This window comes from Salvelinus alpinus, chromosome 9, assembly GCF_045679555.1.
Source record: "Salvelinus alpinus chromosome 9, SLU_Salpinus.1, whole genome shotgun sequence".
Taxonomy (NCBI): Eukaryota; Metazoa; Chordata; class Actinopteri; order Salmoniformes; family Salmonidae; genus Salvelinus; species Salvelinus alpinus.
Window position 1 is genome coordinate 12,392,186 of NC_092094.1, and position 23,194 is coordinate 12,415,379.

At 42.4% G+C, this 23,194-nt stretch overlaps 1 protein-coding gene across 1 annotated transcript in view; it reads right to left on the reverse strand.

The window, feature by feature from the left end:
- The window catches only part of LOC139584323 (SH3 and multiple ankyrin repeat domains protein 2-like), a 190,660-nt gene that overhangs the window by 65,052 nt on the left and 102,414 nt on the right, over positions 1–23,194 (reverse strand). Inside the window, exons 13-14 of the mRNA XM_071416020.1 lie at positions 12,512–12,672; positions 6,445–6,552 (exon numbers count right to left, since the gene is read on the reverse strand). Of these exons, the coding sequence (XP_071272121.1) occupies positions 6,445–6,552; positions 12,512–12,672 (269 nt within the window). The remainder of the gene's footprint in view (positions 1–6,444; positions 6,553–12,511; positions 12,673–23,194) is intronic.

Genomic DNA, 23,194 nt, shown 5'->3' on the forward strand with positions numbered 1-23,194 from the left:
GTTCTGTTAAAAACACAATACAACCCTGTTTACAACCAGACTACCAGCTAAATATGGTCCTCGCTCACTCACTCTCACACCTTTCCCTCCCCAACACTCACACAGTACTGTACCTCCAAAATGAACCTTCTTCCTGGATTTGGCCGTCTCTTCCATTTGCACCCTCTTCCTCCCCTCTAACGGAGTGCTTCCCGGAAACGCTCACACCTTCACCTCCAAGTTCCCTTCACAGTCAAAATAACCTCACCTCTCCACCTCTAGTCCTCAGGCTACAAAGCCTTTAAGAAACATCCCAAGAAAGTTGGACCAATCCCAGTATGTGAAGATACATAGGCCATAACCATCCCCATTGAGATGAAGGGTGCAACTCTATCTGGTAATGAACAAGTCCCACGTAAGCTCTGTTCTTAGTGCACAGAGAGAGTGAGAGAGAGAAAAAATCGTACAAAAAGAGAAAAAAATCTTGCCAGGGCCCACTCCTTAGCAACCGGGCTTGTACAGTGTACAGAGGACGTTTCCATGGAAATATATCAATCAAGAATGTACATGAGTGTTGCAGTGAAGGGTTTACTATTCTGGCACAACTGCATGATGTTAGTAACCAAGTAATCTCGCTTAACCAATAACTCAAATCTTGCATAATTTGGTACCAGTTGCGTTTACGTAGTCGGTCTATGGGATATTAGTAACCAGGCAGCAGCACAGATAGATAGCTACTACCAGACTACAGCATATATTCAGATGGTATTTCAGCGGTTATAACAACATCTGAAATACTGTGTGTGCATTAGCTGTCCCTTCAGGCAAAGGGAAACAGATGTATTGGTGAAGAAGTCGACAGCCAATTGTAGCCCACATCGACATTGCAATGTCAAATCGTTCTTAATCCATCAATCATACCCCCTTCCTCAAATAGAGGGAATGATCATATCCTTCATAAACTGCATTTGTATAGCAACACTGCTTCCTATAATTGACAAATCCGGTCAAAATGTACTGATCGGAACATTGTGGCACTGTTCAGTCACTCAGTACAACAAGTAGGTCTTTCAGGTTTCACAAATAGATATGAGTATTACAAATATCCTGAATCGGACATTAAAAACATCTTTGCTAACACATTTTGAGGGAGGGGTAAACACCAAAGCTAGCATTCACCTATATCAAGAGACCTCTCCTGTCACTGCACATTGTTCTAACACTAGCCAAGCCACAGACGAGTGTCTGGAAGCAACACACAAACACATTGGAACACACACATTGGAACACACACATTGGAACACACACGTTGAAACACACACATTGGAACACACACGTTGAAACACACACATTGGAACACACACATTGGAACACACACATTGGAACACACACGTTGAAACACACACATTGGAACACACACGTTGAAACACACACATTGGAACACACACGTTGAAACACACACATTGGAACACACACTTTGAAACACACACGTTGGAACACACACAAGTGTCTGGAACATCCAATGGCATATGTGTGTTCTATCAGAGAGGAGTAACAGGCGGACTGACATTATACTGTCGTCATCATGACTCAAAGTGTACTGCCACACACACACACAACCCTCCCGGCCAATCACAGATGGCTTGCCATCACTTCTCGAGACTGCCTGCTAGTTTAAAACATCCTGCATTCATTTCTATTCACCACCATCCTGCATATGATACAGTTCAAAGACGACCAATAACATTGTAATCTTGGCACCCAGAATCAAATCTCATGTGTTGTGCTATTGTTTGTCAGAAGGTGGCTAATAACATTGTGATGGTGACAGCGATAACGTTGATTTATTTTTTCAAATGTTACTTTTTATTTTCCATAAAAACACTCTCTAATGTACTTGAATGCAAGGTCTGAGCCCCCCCCCCCCCCCCCAAAAAAATACAAACAGTGCATTCAGAAAGTATTCATACTGTACCTGTTGACTTATTCCACAATATATTGTGTTACAGCCCTGAATTCAAAATGGATTAAATATATATTTTTCTCACCCATCTACACACCAATAACCCATAATGATAAAGTGAAAACATGTTTTAATATATTTTTTTAAACATTTATTGAAAATTAAATGGAAATATCAGTCAATACATGTTAGAATCACCTTTGGCAGCGATTACAACTGTGAGTCATTACAGGTAAGTCTCTAAGAGCTTTGCACACCTGGATTGTACAATATTTGCACATTATTATTAAAATAATTATTCATGGTCTGTCAAGTTGGTTGTTGATTGTTGCTACACAGCCATAGTGTTGCCATAGATTTTCAAGCTAATTTAAGTGAAAACAGTAATTAGGCCATTAAGGAACATTCAATGTCATCTTGGTAAGCAACTCTGGTGTATATTTGGCCTTGTGTTTTAGGTTATTGTCCTGCTGAAAGGTGAATTAGTCTCACAGTGTCTGTTGGAACCGGGTGTCCTCTAGGATTTTACCTATTCTAAGCTCTATTCCGTTTATTTTAATCCTAAACCCCCCCTACTCCTTGCAGATGACAAGCATACCCATAACATGATGCAGCCACCACCATGCTTGAAAATATGAAGACTGGTACACAGTGGATTATGTGGGATTTACCCCAAATATAACACTTTGTATTCAGGTCATAAAGTTAATTTCTTTGCCACATTATTTGCAGTTTTACTTTAGTGCCTTATTGCAAACAGGATGCATGTTTTGCAATATTTTTCTTCTGTACAGGCTTCCTTCTTTTCACTCTGTCATTTAGGTTAGTATTGTGGAGTAACTGCAATGTTGTTGATCCTCAGTTTTCTCCTATCACAGCCATTAAACTCTGTAACTGTTTTAAAGTCACCATTGGCCTCATGATGAAATCACTGAGCAGTTTCCTTACTCTCCGGGAACTAAATTAGGCAGGACGCCTGTATCTTTGTCGTGACTGGGTGTATTGATACACCATCCAAAGTGTAATTAATAACTTCACCATGCTCAAAGGAATATTCAATGTCTGCTTTTTAATATTTTATCTACCAATAGGTGCCCTTCTTTGTGAGGCATTGGAGTGTAGGCGGGTGACACAACATCTCAATTCAACCTATTGCAATTCAGGCTGTAACACAACAAAATGTGGAAAAGGTCAAGGGGTGTGACTACTTTCTGAAGGCATTGTACGAGATCTTCAGTTTCTTGGCAATTTCTCGCATGGAATAGCCTTCATTTCTCAGAACAAGAATAGACTGACGAGTTTCAGAAGAAAGGTATTTGTTTCTGGCCATTTTGAGCCTGTAATCGAACCCACAAATGCTGATGCTCCAGATACTCAACTAGTCTAAAGAAGAACAGTTTTAATGCATATTTAATCAGGACAACAGTTTTCAGCTGTGCTAACATATTTGGAAAAGGGGTTTCTAATGATCAATTGGCCTTTTAAAATGATAAACTTGGATTAGCTAACACAACGTGCCATTGGAACACAGGAGTGATGGTTGCTGATAATGGGCCTCTGTGCGCCTATGTAGATATTCCATAAATAAATCTGCCGTTTCCAGCTACAATAGTCATTTACAACATTAACAATGTCTACACTGTATTTCTGATCAATTTGATGTTATTTTAATGGACAAAAAATTTGCTTTTCTTTCAAAAACAGGGACATTTCTAAGTGACCCCAAACTTTTGAACGGTAGTGTATATATATTTCTTACAACGAGTATGAGAGAAAATGTTTCTGTTTTACAGCTCAGAGATTCTTGAAAGACAGGACAATCTCAGCTTTTTTTCCGCAAATATTTGTCTTAATACTAATAAAATGTGTAATATATATTAGCTAGATGCAACTAACTGGATTTATGTCAACTCCGTCAGACACAATAAAATACACTTCATTTTTTTAAAATATTGCCCAACAAGTGTTTAAAGGCCTTGATTATTTAATTCTAACATTAGATTAGTCAAATATGTAATACAAATCTCCAAACTTTTTATTTTATTTTTAAAGCACTGTTAAATGCTCCAGGGCTAATTGTGTTAGCATTTTGGCATGTTTTTCTAGATTTAGATCATAAAACGAGATTTATAAAGCAAATATTCCCCCTTAGGTCTAGCACAGCAAATACTTCAATTGTTTAAGCATCCATGCAGAACAGTGATTCAAATATTTTTTCAGAATCTTGACAAAAAAAAACATTGACTCAATCAGTGACAAAGTATATTCATTTAAAATGGGGATCCTTTGCTCTGAACAAGGGCATTTCCAGGCATAGAGTCGACATGTACATTTATAATATTTCAAGCATTTTTTAAATTCCCAAAACAAATTATTCCCCGAATGTACATTTAAAACTCGTGGGCCCCCCTTGCAGGGGCTGCGGGGGGGTGTGCTATGCCAGTGTGTGTTAGGATTACATGGAGCATTATGAATGACACAAGCTGGCTACATACAGTATAAATGGAATGCAGGTGACCTTTCAGATAGATAATGAGGCTAATATACAATTAATGAATCACATCAATTGCTTCACTTTTGGCATATAAGTGCGCCATAGAGTATATCTTTAAAAATAATACACCTGCCACTTGTTATTAAGTGTTTCAATTGCTGGGTTATTATAATTACATCAGTACATCTGTGCAGCCAGAACATGCAAAGTGGTGTGCTTTTAACTCAAGAGATACCCTCGTCCCCTCTGGTCTGAGCAGAGCTACTGCATTCAGCTACTGAACACGGCTACTGAACACGGCTACTGAACACGGCTACTGAACACGGCTACTGAACACAGCTACTGAACACAGCTACTGAACACAGCTACTGAACACAGCTACAGAACACTGCTACTGAACACTGCTACTGAACACGGCTACTGAACACGGCTACTGAACACGGCTACTGAACACTGCTACTGAACACGGCTACTGAACACAGCTACTGAACACAGCTACTGAACACGGCTACTGAACACTGCTACTGAACAATGCTACTGAACACGGCTACTGAACACAGCTACTGAACACAGCTACTGAACACGGCTACTGAACACTGCTACTGAACACTGCTACTGAACACGGCTACTGAACACAGCTACTGAACACAGCTACTGAACACAGCTACTGAACACGGCTACTGAACACAGCTACTGAACACAGCTACTGAACACGGCTACTGAACACAGCTACTGAACACGGCTACTGAACACTGCTACTGAACACGGCTACTGAACACAGCTACTGAACACAGCTACTGAACACTGCTACTGAACACAGCTACTGAACACAGCTACTGAACACTGGCTGTACTGATGTGGTAAGCATTTATGTGGACCAAAATAACTTTAAACAGAAGGTTGCCCCCAGGCTCAAGGGGCAAGCACAAACACACACACACACATACACATGGAGAAGTATACAGTACACACACACACACACACACACACACACACACACACACACACACACACACACACACACACACACACACACACACACACACACACACACACACACACACACACACACACACACACACACACACACACACAGAGAGAAGTATACAGTACACAAGTACACACACACACTTTCTCTCTAAATACAAAGGAAGAAAGTAGTTTAGCAGCAGACATTTTGAATAACCACTACAGTATTACAGCTGTATAACCACTACAGTACTACAGCTGTATAACCACTACAGTACTACAGCTGTATAACCACTACAGTACTACAGCTGAATAACCACTACAGTACTACAGCTGTATAACCACTACAGTATTACAGCTGTATAACCACTACAGTACTAAAGCTGTATAACCACTACAGTACTACAGCTGTATAACCACTACAGTACTACAGCTGAATAACCACTACAGTACTACAGCTGTATAACCACTACAGTACTACAGCTGTCAGTCACGCCACTTTGTGCAATACAATGCATTGTAGTCTAGTGCAGAACTGTAAAGTCTCTGGTTTCAGCCCATCTCTCTACTTTACACATCCTAATCCACCAGGATGCCATACGAGGAGAGGTTAGTGAACCAAGGGTGACACAGGGCAAGGGTGACACATCTTTACATGGGTGTACCCTGTGGCTTAACACCGAATATATAGAATCAATGCATACACTGTGTTGTGAAGGATGCATGTGTAGGCTGGGTACTGTGTCCTTGCTGCTGAGTGTTAATTGCATTAACAGCCTGCCATGGCCAGAAGGGACTTCTCATATTCAGAGGGTTATCAGAGCATGAGAGAGCTAGTGGCAGAGACCGAGCACAAGAATTAGAGGAACTGTATTATCCAATGGTTGGTGTTTGAATATACAGCTCTAACGTTTTATGTAAAGGCCAATTTTGACAAAGGCCAAGGAGATTTAGAAGTGAATTTGAACAGTGAGGTGATTATTGGGACTAACAACGTTTCTCTCTCTCTCTGTCTCTCTCTCTCTCTCTCAGAACTTACATGGTCTTTCCTCTTGGTTAGGGGTCTCCTCCACACACTCTGCTGGGAACCATCCCACGTTACCCCTGGCACTGCCCTCCCAGAAACCACCCTCACCTATGGAGAGCACTGAGAGGAGGGAGAGGGAGAGATAGAGAGAGAGAGGGGAGGAGGGAAGGAGAGAGGGAGAGACATAGGGGGGAGAGAGAGACAGAGGGGGGAGAGAGTGAGAGAGAGAGAGAGAGAGAGAGAGAGCGATATAGGGGGGAGAGAGAGACAGAGGGGGTAGAGAGTGAGAGAGAGAGAGAGAGAGAGAGATAGGGGGGAGAGAATGACAGAGGGGGGAGAAAGTGAGAGAGAGAGAGAGATAGGGGGAGAGAGAGAAGAAGAAAAATAGACAGTGTAAGACAAAGAGAGACAATAGTATGTAAGGGAATAATTACTCCTGTACTTTTCCATGCAGACTGACTGTATAAATTGTTATGAACCTAAAAAGACCCTAGTTCCACTCCAGTACTGTAGTCTCTTCAGCTCCACTCCAGTACTGTGCCTGTGGTCTGTTCAGCTCCACTCCAGTACTGTGCCTGTGGTCTGTTCAGCTCCACTCCAGTACTGTGCCTGTGGTCTGTTCAGCTCCACTCCAGTACTGTGCCTGTGGTCTGTTCAGCTCCACTCCAGTACTGTGCCTGTGGTCTGTTCAGCTCCACTCCAGTACCGTGTCTGTGGTCTGTTCAGCTCCACTCCAGTACTGTGCCTGTGGTCTGTTCAGCTCCACTCCAGTACTGTGTCTGTGGTCTCTTCAGCTCCACTCCAGTAGTGTCTGTGGTCTCTTCAGCTCCACTCCAGTAGTGTGCCTGTGGTCTGTTCAGCTCCACTCCAGTACTGTGCCTGTGGTCTGTTCAGCTCCACTCCAGTACTGTGCCTGTGGTCTCTTCAGCTCCACTCCAGTAGTGTGCCTGTGGTCTCTTCAGCTCCACTCCAGTACCGTGTCTGTGGTCTCTTCAGCTCCACTCCAGTACTGTGCCTGTGGTCTGTTCAGCTCCACTCCAGTACTGTGCCTGTGGTCTCTTCAGCTCCACTCCAGTAGTGTGCCTGTGGTCTCTTCAGCTCCACTCCAGTAGTGTGCCTGTGGTCTCTTCAGCTCCACTCCAGTATCGTGTCTGTGGTCTCTTCAGCTCCACTCCAGTAGTGTCTGTGGTCTCTTCAGCTCCACTCCAGTACTGTGGTCTCTTCAGCTCCACTCCAGTACTGTCTGTGGTCTCTTCAGCTCCACTCCAGTACTGTGCCTGTGGTCTGTTCAGCTCCACTCCAGTACAGTGTCTGTGGTCTGTTCAGCTCCACTCCAGTACTGTGCCTGTGGTCTGTTCAGCTCCACTCCAGTACTGTGTCTGTGGTCTCTTCAGCTCCACTCCAGTAGTGTCTGTGGTCTCTTCAGCTCCACTCCAGTAGTGTGCCTGTGGTCTGTTCAGCTCCACTCCAGTACTGTGTCTGTGGTCTGTTCAGCTCCACTCCAGTACTGTGCCTGTGGTCTCTTCAGCTCCACTCCAGTAGTGTGCCTGTGGTCTCTTCAGCTCCACTCCAGTACCGTGTCTGTGGTCTCTTCAGCTCCACTCCAGTACTGTGCCTGTGGTCTGTTCAGCTCCACTCCAGTACTGTGCCTGTGGTCTCTTCAGCTCCACTCCAGTAGTGTGCCTGTGGTCTCTTCAGCTCCACTCCAGTATCGTGTCTGTGGTCTCTTCAGCTCCACTCCAGTAGTGTCTGTGGTCTCTTCAGCTCCACTCCAGTACTGTGGTCTCTTCAGCTCCACTCCAGTACTGTCTGTGGTCTCTTCAGCTCCACTCCAGTACTGTGCCTGTGGTCTGTTCAGCTCCACTCCAGTACTGTGCCTGTGGTCTCTTCAGCTCCACTCCAGTAGTGTGCCTGTGGTCTCTTCAGCTCCACTCCAGTATCGTGTCTGTGGTCTCTTCAGCTCCACTCCAGTAGTGTCTGTGGTCTCTTCAGCTCCACTCCAGTACTGTGGTCTCTTCAGCTCCACTCCAGTACTGTCTGTGGTCTCTTCAGCTCCACTCCAGTACTGTGCCTGTGGTCTCTTCAGCTCCACTCCAGTACCGTGTCTGTGGTCTCTTCAGCTCCACTCCAGTAGTGTCTGTGGTCTCTTCAGCTCCACTCCAGTAGGGTCTGTGGTCTCTTCAGCTCCACTCCAGTAGTGTGCCTGTGGTCTCTTCAGCTCCACTCCAGTACTGTGTCTGTGGTCGCTTCAGCTCCACTCCAGTACCGTGTCTGTGGTCTCTTCAGCTCCACTCCAGTACCGTGTCTGTGGTCTCTTCAGCTCCACTCCAGTACCGTGCCTGTGGTCTCTTCAGCTCCACTCCAGTAGTGTCTGTGGTCTCTTCAGCTCCACTCCAGTACTGTGGTCTCTTCAGCTCCACTCCAGTACCGTGCCTGTGGTCTCTTCAGCTCCACTCCAGTACCGTGCCTGTGGTCTCTTCAGCTCCACTCCAGTAGTGTCTGTGGTCTCTTCAGCTCCACTCCAGTACTGTGGTCTCTTCAGCTCCACTCCAGTAGTGTCTGTGGTCTCTTCAGCTCCACTCCAGTACTGTGCCTGTGGTCTCTTCAGCTCCACTCCAGTACCGTGTCTGTGGCCTCTTCAGCTCCACTCCAGTACCGTGTCTGTGGTCTCTTCAGCTCCACTCCAGTACCGTGCCTGTGGTCTCTTCAGCTCCACTCCAGTACCGTGCCTGTGGTCTCTTCAGCTCCACTCCAGTACCGTGTCTGTGGTCTCTTCAGCTCCACTCCAGTACCGTGTCTGTGGTCTCTTCAGCTCCACTCCAGTACTGAGCCTGTGGTCTCTTCAGCTCCACTCCAGTACCGTGTCTGTGGTCTCTTCAGCTCCACTCCAGTACCGTGTCTGTGGTCTCTTCAGCTCCACTCCAGTACCGTGTCTGTGGTCTCTTCAGCTCCACTCCAGTACCATGTCTGTGGTCTCTTCAGCTCCACTCCAGTAGTGTGCCTGTGGTCTCTTCAGCTCCACTCCAGTACTGTGCCTGTGGTCTGTTCAGCTCCACTCCAGTAGTGTCTGTGGTCTGTTCAGCTCCACTCCAGTAGTGTCTGTGGTCTCTTCAGCTCCACTCCAGTAGTGTGCCTGTGGTCTCTTCAGCTCCACTCCAGTAGTGCCTGTGGTCTGTTCAGCTCCACTCCAGTACCGTGTCTGTGGTCTCTTCAGCTCCACTCCAGTAGTGTCTGTGGTCTCTTCAGCTCCACTCCAGTACTGTGCCTGTGGTCTGTTCAGCTCCACTCCAGTACCGTGCCTGTGGTCTGTTCAGCTCCACTCCAGTACTGTGCCTGTGGTCTGTTCAGCTCCACTCCAGTACTGTGTCTGTGGTCTGTTCAGCTCCACTCCAGTACTGTGCCTGTGGTCTGTTCAGCTCCACTCCAGTACTGTGCCTGTGGTCTGTTCAGCTCCACTCCAGTACTGTGCCTGTGGTCTGTTCAGCTCCACTCCAGTACCGTGCCTGTGGTCTGTTCAGCTCCACTCCAGTACTGTGTCTGTGGTCTGTTCAGCTCCACTCCAGTAGTGTCTGTGGTCTCTTCAGCTCCACTCCAGTACCGTGTCTGTGGTCTCTTCAGCTCCACTCCAGTACCGTGCCTGTGGTCTCTTCAGCTCCACTCCAGTAGTGTCTGTGGTCTCTTCAGCTCCACTCCAGTACTGTGGTCTCTTCAGCTCCACTCCAGTACCGTGCCTGTGGTCTCTTCAGCTCCACTCCAGTACCGTGCCTGTGGTCTCTTCAGCTCCACTCCAGTAGTGTCTGTGGTCTCTTCAGCTCCACTCCAGTACTGTGGTCTCTTCAGCTCCACTCCAGTAGTGTCTGTGGTCTCTTCAGCTCCACTCCAGTACTGTGCCTGTGGTCTCTTCAGCTCCACTCCAGTACCGTGTCTGTGGTCTCTTCAGCTCCACTCCAGTACCGTGTCTGTGGTCTCTTCAGCTCCACTCCAGTACCGTGCCTGTGGTCTCTTCAGCTCCACTCCAGTACCGTGCCTGTGGTCTCTTCAGCTCCACTCCAGTACCGTGTCTGTGGTCTCTTCAGCTCCACTCCAGTACCGTGTCTGTGGTCTCTTCAGCTCCACTCCAGTACTGAGCCTGTGGTCTCTTCAGCTCCACTCCAGTACCGTGTCTGTGGTCTCTTCAGCTCCACTCCAGTACCGTGTCTGTGGTCTCTTCAGCTCCACTCCAGTACCGTGTCTGTGGTCTCTTCAGCTCCACTCCAGTACCATGTCTGTGGTCTCTTCAGCTCCACTCCAGTAGTGTGCCTGTGGTCTCTTCAGCTCCACTCCAGTACTGTGCCTGTGGTCTGTTCAGCTCCACTCCAGTAGTGTCTGTGGTCTGTTCAGCTCCACTCCAGTAGTGTCTGTGGTCTCTTCAGCTCCACTCCAGTAGTGTGCCTGTGGTCTCTTCAGCTCCACTCCAGTAGTGCCTGTGGTCTGTTCAGCTCCACTCCAGTACCGTGTCTGTGGTCTCTTCAGCTCCACTCCAGTAGTGTCTGTGGTCTCTTCAGCTCCACTCCAGTACTGTGCCTGTGGTCTGTTCAGCTCCACTCCAGTACCGTGCCTGTGGTCTGTTCAGCTCCACTCCAGTACTGTGCCTGTGGTCTGTTCAGCTCCACTCCAGTACTGTGTCTGTGGTCTGTTCAGCTCCACTCCAGTACTGTGCCTGTGGTCTGTTCAGCTCCACTCCAGTACTGTGCCTGTGGTCTGTTCAGCTCCACTCCAGTACTGTGCCTGTGGTCTGTTCAGCTCCACTCCAGTACCGTGCCTGTGGTCTGTTCAGCTCCACTCCAGTACTGTGTCTGTGGTCTGTTCAGCTCCACTCCAGTAGTGTCTGTGGTCTCTTCAGCTCCACTCCAGTAGTGTCTGTGATCTCTTCAGCTCCACCACAGTCATGTCTGTGGTCTCTTCAACTCCACTCCAGTACTGTGGTCTCTTCAGCTCCACTCCAGCTTACACAACATAAGAGCTAGATAGGTAAATATTATGTAACCTTAGAAAAGGCCCAATTTAATTTTAAAACTGAAAGTACTGAGGAAAAACACATCTGTAAAATATAGAGTAATTTTTCCTAAGAAATATAGCTACTACTGAAGATAGAAATAACCAGAGTAAATAAACAGCACTGCAGTCGTTTGAATACAAACGACTTGCTTATTACAGATGACTGCTTCACTTCTGAATAACATCCCTCTGAGTGGCTACAAAGACTGCTCCCTCTAATATCTCTTCCCTTCAGAGTTGGGAGTGGAATTAAAAAGGCTCTGGTACTCATTTAAATGGCAAGATCAAATCAAATTGTATTTGTTACTTGCTTCATAAATAACCAAATCAAATCAAATTGTATTTGTCACATGTGCCGAATACAACAGGTATAGTAGACCTTACCGTGAAATGCTTACGAGCCCTTAACCAACAATGCAGTTCAAGAAATAGAGTTTAAAAAATGATTTACTAAGTAACTAAAGTAAAAAATTTAATAAGAGTAACACAATAAAATAATAATAACGAGGCTATTTACAGGGGGTACCGTGTCAATGTTTGGGGGTACAGTATAGTCGAGGTAATTTGTACATGTAGGTAGGGGTAAGGTTATTATGCATAGATAATAAACAGAGAGTAGCAGCAGTGTAAAAATATAAATACTCCGGGTGGCCATTTGATTAATTGTTCAGCAGTCTTATGGCTTGGGGATAGAAGCTGTTAAGGAGCCTTTTGGACCTAGACTTGGCACTCCGGTACCGCTTGCCGTGCAGTAGCAGAGAGAACAGTCTATGGCTAGGGTGACTGGAGTCTTTGACAGTTTTTTGGGCCTTACTCTGACAGGTGTAGACTAACTGTGAAATGCTTACTTATGGGCCCTTCCCAACAATGCAGAGAGAAAAATAATAGAAAGATAATAACATGAGGAATAAATACACAGTGAGGAACGATGTTCATATTTCAGAGCAAATATAGAGGGGTACTTAAGCAGTAGAACATGTGACCCAATTCAAGCACTGCTTCCCTCTGGAAAAAAACAAAGAGCAGTGGGTGGGATGTTCACCTTTGACCCTGTCGTTCTGGTACAGGGTGATCTCCCCTTCGGCCTGTGGCTGGTAGGACTTAGTCACCACAAAGTGCTTCCCTGCCACAGCACTGTACAGCTTACACTGGGGCCCCTGGCGGTCTGTGCCACCAGTGAACTCTTCCTGACCCCTGTGTGGGCTGGAGGGACAGAGGAGAGGAGAGGAACAGAGAGTGGTGTAAGATGAAGGTTAGTCTGTAGTCACAAAAATAGACTGATGACTTCCTGTGGTCACATACACTGGTCCATTAAAAGGAGCACAGTCTTTTGGCATAAGGCACACTTTTGCAGCCTGTGACTCCCTGAAGCATTGTACTGTGTGTTTAGAGGGGATATTCAGGACAAACAGGGAAGAGATATGGAACAAACATCTTTTCAGATAACATCTAAATGGTATGGTTATCATATGGGTATGTACTGTACTCAATGAGCAACACACCACAGTAGCAGAGGCATGCACCACTGACACAGAATGAAAGGCTGTGCAATGGCCCCCTCTGTTGGACTGCTGTAAAACTGCCGGTCCACAATATGAGGTCATATCTGGAACTGGACAGATCCATAATAATGAGCATGATCCACCCTGTGCTGATCTTCAACACAATGTTTGTTCAATTTCACACTCAAGTCTGACATCCAATAGCATGAATAAGTGAAATATGTTAGCAATTGGGACACAGGAACAAATATATATTTACTAAAAAACATTTACCAATACTGCATAAATGTTTCTAAATCTAGAACACCATCACTTATCACGTTATTGGAAAGTGCTTGGACAGTTCAATTACTATGAGAGTCCACTGGCATAAGGGTACAATCCTTTATAGTGAAGCCTGAGGCCGTGACAAATCTCTCCTCTGTTGGTACAACACACAGGCTCCTTCTAGCTAATTAAAGCAGTGAACTCTCTCTGTCCAATGGTTGTGCGAAGTAGCTACACAGTGTGTGTCTCTCCATAGGGGCCTTATTGCCGGCCCTGGCTGTGGTCCAGACCTACTCTCTACACACATTATCTGTTCTACAACACAACGAGAACAACAGGGATATGATACAGGGGAAGAGAGCATAGACGGAATCATTAGAATGGCTTCTTCACTACAATGAGAAGTTAAGGGCCCCAATTTACGATTATCTTGTCTATTTTGCACAAGAGCCCTGCACAGCAAGACTATTTTTCACAGAAGCATAATGTGTGGACTTAGAGTGGTTAGACTTAAAATTCCTTCAATGTCACTCTGAGGAACACAGTGTAATAGAACAAGGTTTATACCGACAATAACAACACATTTTGAAGCTCCACAGATGACATGGGGTACTCAGATAGAGATGGTGACGATGGTGTACTGTACACATCTCTCACACAACCAAGGCAGCAGCAGCAGCGCAGCGACGACCTGGTGAGTTCACTTCCTGTGATCGGCCCAGGGATGAGCGCCGAGCATCCTCCCCCAGCCCAGGTACACAGTGTGACTGTGACTAGGTCATGACAGCAAGTCAATTTCCACGTGACTGTTGAGTCACGGTAATCTCCTTTTATCCACATGCTTTGGTAGTGCCCAATTTACTAGAGGCGAAAGAAACGCACACCTATTTAGGCGAGGTGCTGGCTAGTGGAGTGGAACACTTTAAAAAATAAAGAAAAGCCACACACTGTAAAAGCTCAGATACTAAAATGTTATGTCCAACGTTTCGACAGTGAAGCTGTCTTCATCAGGGCATAGTGCCCAATTTGCTAACTACCATCAGGTCCTGATGGCCTGGTAGTCAGGGATCTATGGTCCCTCCATCAGGTCCTGATGGGCTGGTACTCAGGGCTCTATGGTCCCTCCATCAGGTTCTAATGGCCTGTTACTCAGGGCTCTATTGTCCCTCCATCAGGTCCTAATGGCCTGGTACTCAGGGCTCTATGGTCCCTCCATCAGGTCCTAATGGTCTGGTACTCATGGCTCTATTGTCCCTCCACCAGGTCCTAATGGCCTGTTACTCAGGGCTCTATTGTCCCTCCATCAGGTACTAATGGCCTGGTACTCAGGGCTCTATGGTCCATCCATCAGGTCCTAATGGTCTGGTACTCATGGCTCTATTGTCCCTCCACCAGGTCCTAATGGTCTGGTACTCAGGGCTCTATTGTTCCTCTAACCACTTTGACATCAATGAAAATGTCACGGCCGTCGTCGGAAGGAGACCAAAGTCCAGCGTGGTGAGCGTACATATTCCTTTTATTTTTAGAAAAATTACGCCAACAAAACAAGAAAACAAAGAAACGACCGTGAAGCTAAACAGGGCTATAGTGCCACTAACAAAGATAACTACCCACCCCCAATGAGGGAAAAGGGCTACCTAAGTATGGTTCCCAATCAGAGACAACGATAGACAAGCTGTCCCTGATTGAGAACCATACCCGGCCAAATCATAGAAACACAAAATCATAGAAGTAAAGGACATAGAATGCCCACCCAAATCACACCCTGACCAAGCCAAGAAGAGATATAAAAAAGGCTCTCTAAGGTCAGGGCGTGACAGCAAATGAAATTGAAAATCACATCAAACACTGATCATCAAAACAGTTCAACAGCAGGTTGAAACAGTTTAAAACATGGTTGTTGTGGATGTTGTTTCAAAGCCTAACACAGCAAAATGGACTATGCTTCCTCAGGTGATGATTAATTCAAAACACGCATACACATATAAAAAACAACCTGAATAACAATTATGATTGCACCTTCATACAATACATAGGCTACCGCATGCATGGCAGAATAACATCAAACAAAACCGATTTAAGATGTTTTAGGTACATAAATGTTCTAGCCTTTGAGTGTGGATTGTATTATTGTGCATACTGGATGGACAGGTTACCAAATGCTACGCTCCTAAATGTGTATCCATGAGTCTGAAAGAGAACGTATAGCCCTAGGCGATGCTGTTGGTTCATTGATTGTGCAGGGCGTCTTACAGTTGGCCTACAATTAGTGAATTTGTATTGATTTTGAATAGCCTAATAATAGGGAATGTTTTATATTTTCATAATTCATTGGGTGACACATTACCTTTAGCTATAATATACATAATATCTGACCACCATGCGTTTCCATCTCCTCCTCTCTTTCCTTTATTCATTTCTCATGCGCACAGACTTGCTGTCAACAGTCAAGTGAAATATGTTTTGTTGCGAAAACATGTTAGTTCCCGAACAGATTTCACTTGGTTTCCCAAAATAACCACTGGGTAGGTGCAGGAACAAGGTCGGAGAGCCCATGGCATACAGAGTTTGGGCGGACTATCACCTGTCGGGCAGCAAGTGTATGCTCCTCAAACTAAGGTTGATGGGTGTAGTGAAATAAGTGTTATATTTTTTCCTCTGCTACTCATATTAAGCACATGCTCCACTATAAAAACACATGCTCCGATATAAAAACACATGCTCTGATATAAAAACACATGCTCTGATATAAAAACACCTGCTCTGATATAAAAACACATGCTCTGATATAAAAACACCTGCTCTGATATAAAAACACATGCTCTGATATAAAAACACCTGCTCTGATATAAAAACACATGCTCCACTATAAAAACACATGCTCTGATATAAAAACACATGCTCTGATATAAAAACACATGCTCTGATATAAAAACACATGCTCTGATATAAAAACACATGCTCTGATATAAAAACACATGCTCTGATATAAAAACACATGCTCTGCTGTAAAAACACATGCTCCACTATAAAAACACATGCTCTGATATAAAAACACATGCTCTGCTGTAAAAACACATGCTCCGCTATAAAAACACATGCTCCACTATAAAAACACATGCTCTGATATAAAAACACATGCTCTGATATAAAAACACATGCTCTGATATAAAAACACCTGCTCTGATATAAAAACACATGCTCTGCTGTAAAAACACATGCTCCGCTATAAAAACACATGCTCTGATATAAAAACACCTGCTCTGATATAAAAACACATGCTCTGATATAAAAACACATGCTCTGATATAAAAACACATGCTCCGCTATAAAAACACATGCTCTGATATAAAAACACATGCTCCACTATAAAAACACATGCTCTGATATAAAAACACCTGCTCTGATATAAAAACACATGCTCCACTATAAAAACACATGCTCCACTATAAAAACACATGCTCTGATATAAAAACACATGCTCTGATATAAAAACACATGCTCCACTATAAAAACACATGCTCTGATATAAAAACACCTGCTCTGATATAAAAACACATGCTCTGATATAAAAACACCTGCTCTGATATAAAAACACATGCTCTGATATAAAAACACATGCTCTGATATAAAAACACATGCTCTGATATAAAAACACATGCTCCGATATAAAAACACATGCTCCACTATAAAAACACATGCTCTGATATAAAAACACATGCTCCGATATAAAAACACATGCTCCACTATAAAAACACATGCTCTGATATAAAAACACATGCTCCGATATAAAAACACATGCTCTGATATAAAAACACATGTTCTGCTATAAAAACACATGCTCTGATATAAAAACACATGTTCTGCTATAAAAACACATGCTCTGATATAAAAACACATGCTCCGATATAAAAACACATGCTCTGATATAAAAACACATGTTCTGATATAAAAACACATGCTCTGATATAAAAACACATGTTCTGCTATAAAAACACATGCTCTGATATAAAAACACATGCTCCGATATAAAAACACATGCTCTGATATAAAAACACATGTTCTGCTATAAAAACACATGCTCTGATATAAAAACACATGCTCTGATATAAAAACACATGCTCTGATATAAAAACACATGCTCTGATATAAAAACACATGCTCTGATATAAAAACACATGCTCCACTATAAAAACACATGCTCCACTATAAAAAACACATGCTCCACTATAAAAACACATGCTCTGATATAAAAACACATGCTCCGATATAAAAACACATGCTCTGATATAAAAACACATGTTCTGCTATAAAAACACATGCTCTGATATAAAAACACATGCTCCGATATAAAAACACATGCTCTGATATAAAAACACATGCTCCGATATAAAAACACATGCTCCGATATAAAAACACATGCTCTGATATAAAAACACATGCTCCGATATAAAAACACATGCTCTGATATAAAAACATATGCTCTGCTATAAAAACACATGCTCCACTATAAAAACACATGCTCTGATATAAAAACACATGCTCTGATATAAAAACACATGCTCTGATATAAAAACACATGCTCCGATATAAAAACACATGCTCTGATATAAAAACACATGCTCTGATATAAAAACACATGCTCTGATATAAAAACACATGCTCTGATATAAAAACACATGCTCCGATATAAAAACACATGCTCTGATATAAAAACATATGCTCTGCTATAAAAACACATGCTCTGATATAAAAACACATGCTCTGATATAAAAACACATGCTCTGCTGTAAAAACATATGCTCTGATATAAAAACACATGCTCTGATATAAAAACACATGCTCTGATATAAAAACACATGCTCCGATATAAAAACACATGCTCCGATATAAAAACACATGTTCCGCTATAAAAACACATGTTCTGATATAAAAACATATGCTCTGCTATAAAAACACATGCTCCGATATAAAAACACATGCTCCGATATAAAAACACATGCTCTGATATAAAAACATATGCTCTGCTATAAAAACACATGCTCTGATATAAAAACACATGTTCTGATATAAAAACACATGCTCTGATATAAAAACACATGCTCTGATATAAAAACACATGCTCTGCTGTAAAAACACATGCTCTGATATAAAAACACATGCTCTGATATAAAAACACATGTTCTGATATAAAAACACATCCTCCGATATAAAAACACATGCTCTGATATAAAAACACATGCTCTGATATAAAAACACATCCTCCGATATAAAAACACATGCTCCACTATAAAAACACATGCTCTGATATAAAAACACATGCTCTGATATAAAAACACATGCTCCGATATAAAAACACATGCTCTGATATAAAAACACATGCTCTGATATAAAAACACATGCTCTGATATAAAAACACATGCTCCGATATAAAAACACATGCTCTGATATAAAAACATATGCTCTGATATAAAAACACATGCTCCACTATAAAAACACATGCTCTGATATAAAAACATATGCTCTGATATAAAAACACATGCTCCACTATAAAAACACATGCTCCACTATAAAAACACATGCTCCGATATAAAAACACATGCTCTGATATAAAAACACATGCTCTGATATAAAAACACATGCTCTGATATAAAAACACATGCTCTGATATAAAAACACATGCTCTGATATAAAAACACATGCTCTGATATAAAAACACATGCTCTGATATAAAAACACATGCTCCGCTATAAAAACACATGCTCTGATATAAAAACACATGCTCTGATATAAAAACACATGCTCCACTATAAAAACACATGCTCTGATATAAAAACACATGCTCTGATATAAAAACACATGCTCCGCTATAAAAACACATGCTCTGATATAAAAACATATGCTCTGATATAATAACACATGCTCCAATATAAAAACACATCCTCCAATATGAAAACACATGCTCCACTATAAAAACACATGCTCTGATATAAAAACACATCCTCCGATATAAAAACACATGCTCCACTATAAAAACACATGCTCTGATATAAAAACACATGCTCTGATATAAAAACACATGCTCCGATATAAAAACACATGCTCTGATATAAAAACACATGCTCTGATATAAAAACACATGCTCTGATATAAAAACACATGCTCCGATATAAAAACACATGCTCTGATATAAAAACATATGCTCTGATATAAAAACACATGCTCCACTATAAAAACACATGCTCTGATATAAAAACATATGCTCTGATATAAAAACACATGCTCCACTATAAAAACACATGCTCCACTATAAAAACACATGCTCCGATATAAAAACACATGCTCTGATATAAAAACATATGCTCTGATATAAAAACACATGCTCTGATATAAAAACACATGCTCTGATATAAAAACACATGCTCTGATATAAAAACACATGCTCTGATATAAAAACACATGCTCTGATATAAAAACATATGCTCTGATATAAAAACACATGCTCTGCTATAAAAACACATGCTCTGATATAAAAACACATGTTCTGATATAAAAACACATGCTCCGATATAAAAACACATGTTCTGATATAAAAACATATGCTCTGATATAAAAACACATGCTCTGCTGTAAAAACACATGCTCTGATATAAAAACATATGCTCTGATATAATAACACATGCTCCAATATAAAAACACATCCTCCAATATGAAAACACATGCTCCACTATAAAAACACATGCTCTGATATAAAAACATATGCTCTGATATAATAACACATGCTCCAATATAAAAACACATCCTCCAATATGAAAACACATGCTCCGATAACCTTTGAGATTGAGAATGGTTCTGTAAATAACCTTTCTCCATAAAGGTTCTACAAAGAGCCATAAAGGGTTCTATATAGGGTTACAAACAATAGCGGTACCCTTTCTTGGTGCTATAACTTTTTTTAATGCCTCTTTATAGAACCTCAAAGGGTTTTTATTGCACCATATAGGTTACATTTAGATACTTATGAGAATGGTTCTTTATTGAACCTTCAAAAAAAGGTTTAAATAGATCCAAAAAGGGATCTGCTATGGTTACTAGCCAAATAACCCTCATTTGGCACTATTTAGAACCCTTTGTTTTTAGTGTGTAGGCTAACCTATGAATCCCATATGCAGATTGGTTTATAACATAGCCTACAGTCAAATGTAATAACAGGTGCACAGACAGTTGATCTTTTACATTGAATTATGTATGCAACTACTGTAATTTCATATTTTCAGTAGCCTTGACAATGTTTCAGAATTCGTGGGCAGTCTAGCATATTTATGTTGGGTGAAAAGTCAATAGAAGACATTGTTGAATTCAAATGTTCTGCTGACACTGTCACAGTCTGTTACCAAATAGCTTACAGTAAAATATAAAAAACACCTCCAAAACCATTTGATCAAATGTACCGTTGCTATTTCTTTGAGAAACTGCTGAGGCCTAATTCCAAAAGTTACAAATTATACAGCAAATAAAGGGAGTCACTGTCACCATAAGCGTTTTACAGGTGGAGTTATAATGCTATAACACGTGCACAGTTTTACGATGGGTCTGTGTCACGGCTGTTGAAGGAGGAGGACCAAGGTGAGCGTACATTTTCCTTATTAAATCAAAATGACGCCGAACAAAACAATAAACACTACAAAAACAAACCGTGAAGCTAAAGGCAAAGTGCCCTAAACAAAGTCAACTTCCCACAAACACAGGTGGAAAAAAGAGCTACCTAAGTATGGTTCTCAATCAGAGACAACGATAGACAGATGTCCCTGATTGAGAACCATACCCGGCCAAAACATAGAAATAGAAAATCATAGAAACACAAAACATAGAATGCCCACCCCAACTCACACCCTGACCAAACCAAAATAGAGACATAAAAAGGATCTCTAAGGTCAGGGCGTGACAGTCTGATTTATAACGGGTTAACATTTTTCAATATTTTTATACGTACGTATTCTTTTCAGAAATGGCGCACGCAGACATTTAGTGTGACATTTTCCGCTTATAAATGCGGCTCCAGCAGAGCGGCAGAGAGCGAGAAAGTGGGCCAGAGGAGAGTAGAAGAGCAGCTACACATGCCCTCAGTGGCTGCTGCCTCATTAAACCTCCATAGAGACTCTGTCAAAGTCACAGCCAAAGGCATCCCTAATGCTAACTACCTAGAATAGCATACTCTGCTTCCCTCATGCTAACTACCTAGCATAGCATACTCTGCTTCCCTCATGCTAACTACCTAGCATAGCATACTCTGCTTCCCTCATGCTAACTACCTAGCATAGCATAATCTTCATCCCTCATGCTAACTACCTAGCATACTGTAGCATCACTGTAGGTACCTAGCTGTTTAACTGTAGGTAGGTACTAGGTAGCTGTCTATGGAACTCACTAGAGTTAATGTCAATGTCACAGTCAAAGTCATCCCTCATGCTAACTACCGAGCATAACTTAGCATAGCATATATCCTCTGCTTTAGCTCCCACTGTGTGTGAAGCACTATAGGTTCTCATCCAACAATACTGGCATTTATGTTACATTGTGTTTTTTTGTATCTATAGCATCAAATATTGAGAGTTTAATCCATCTTACTGTATATGCTACACACTTCATAGGCTATGAATGCATAGGCCTAATCATGTCATGGCCATTCACTGCCACAGAATAATCATACAGTAAACTGTCTGACCTTTTTTTATATGGCAGCAGTCAAACAAACCATTGACCTTTAAGTCATGACTACACACTTAATAACTGTGTGTGTGTGTGTGTGTGTGTGTGTGTGTGTGTGTGTGTGTGTGTGTGTGTGTGTGTGTGTGTGTGTGTGTGTGTGTGTGTGTGTGTGTGTGTGTGTGTGTGTGTGTGTGTGTGTGTGTGTGTGTGTGTGCGTGCGTGCGTGTGTGTGTCTGTGTGTGTGTGTGAGGGTGGCAGAGCCACTTGGCTTACTGACAGACAGACAGACTGCTCCTTCCTGTTTAAAAGTCAAGCTGTCCACTGTCACACTAAATTAACCTCTAGATCAATATTTCTATACCTTTTTTATACCAGGGACCTCTTGCGTGCCAACTGTGGATTACATTGGGCCAACAGACAGGTCTAGGTAATATTGTATTCATTTGCCATTGCTGTGGTCTTGTGTTTCCATTCTCCAAAATAGAAGCCTGGACCCAATGTTAACATTGCTGCAACACTAGGGTATTGTACTGTGAACATGTGCTGTGGAAGGTACTGTGTAACACATAAGAGATGCTTACGAACTGGAAGGAACAATACATACCAACATATGCGGATTGTATAAATACCCCAGCTATAGTCGTTACCAGCTGCACACTACAAAGAGCACATCCTTGTTTACCATCAAGATGACATGGCACCCTACTCTCCAAATCGCCCCTAGGGCACTGGTCAGTGCACTAAATATGGAATAGGTTATCATTTGGGACTCAGCCATGCAAAAACCAACCCCTCATACCCCAAAATAAAGACAGTGATTACAGAAGCATGTTTAAATATGGAAGAGGAGTAGTGGGTTGAGGTACAGTGGCTTGCGAAAGTATTCACCCCCTTTGGCATTTTTCCTATTTTGTAACCTTACAACCTGGAATTAAAATAGATTTTTAGGAGGTTTGCATCATTTGATTTACACAACATGCCTACCACTTTGAAGATGCAAAATATTTTTTTATTGTGAAACAAACAAGAAATAAGACCAAAAAAACATAAAACTTGAGCGTGCATAACTATTCACCCCCCAAATTCAATATTTTTTAGAGCCACCTTTTGCAGCAATTACAGCTGCAAGTCTCTTGGGGTATGTCTCTATAAGCTTGGCACATCTAGCCACTGGCATTTTTGCCCATTCTTCAAGGCAAAACTGCTCCAGCTCCTTCAAGTTGGATGGGTTCCGCTGGTGTACAGCA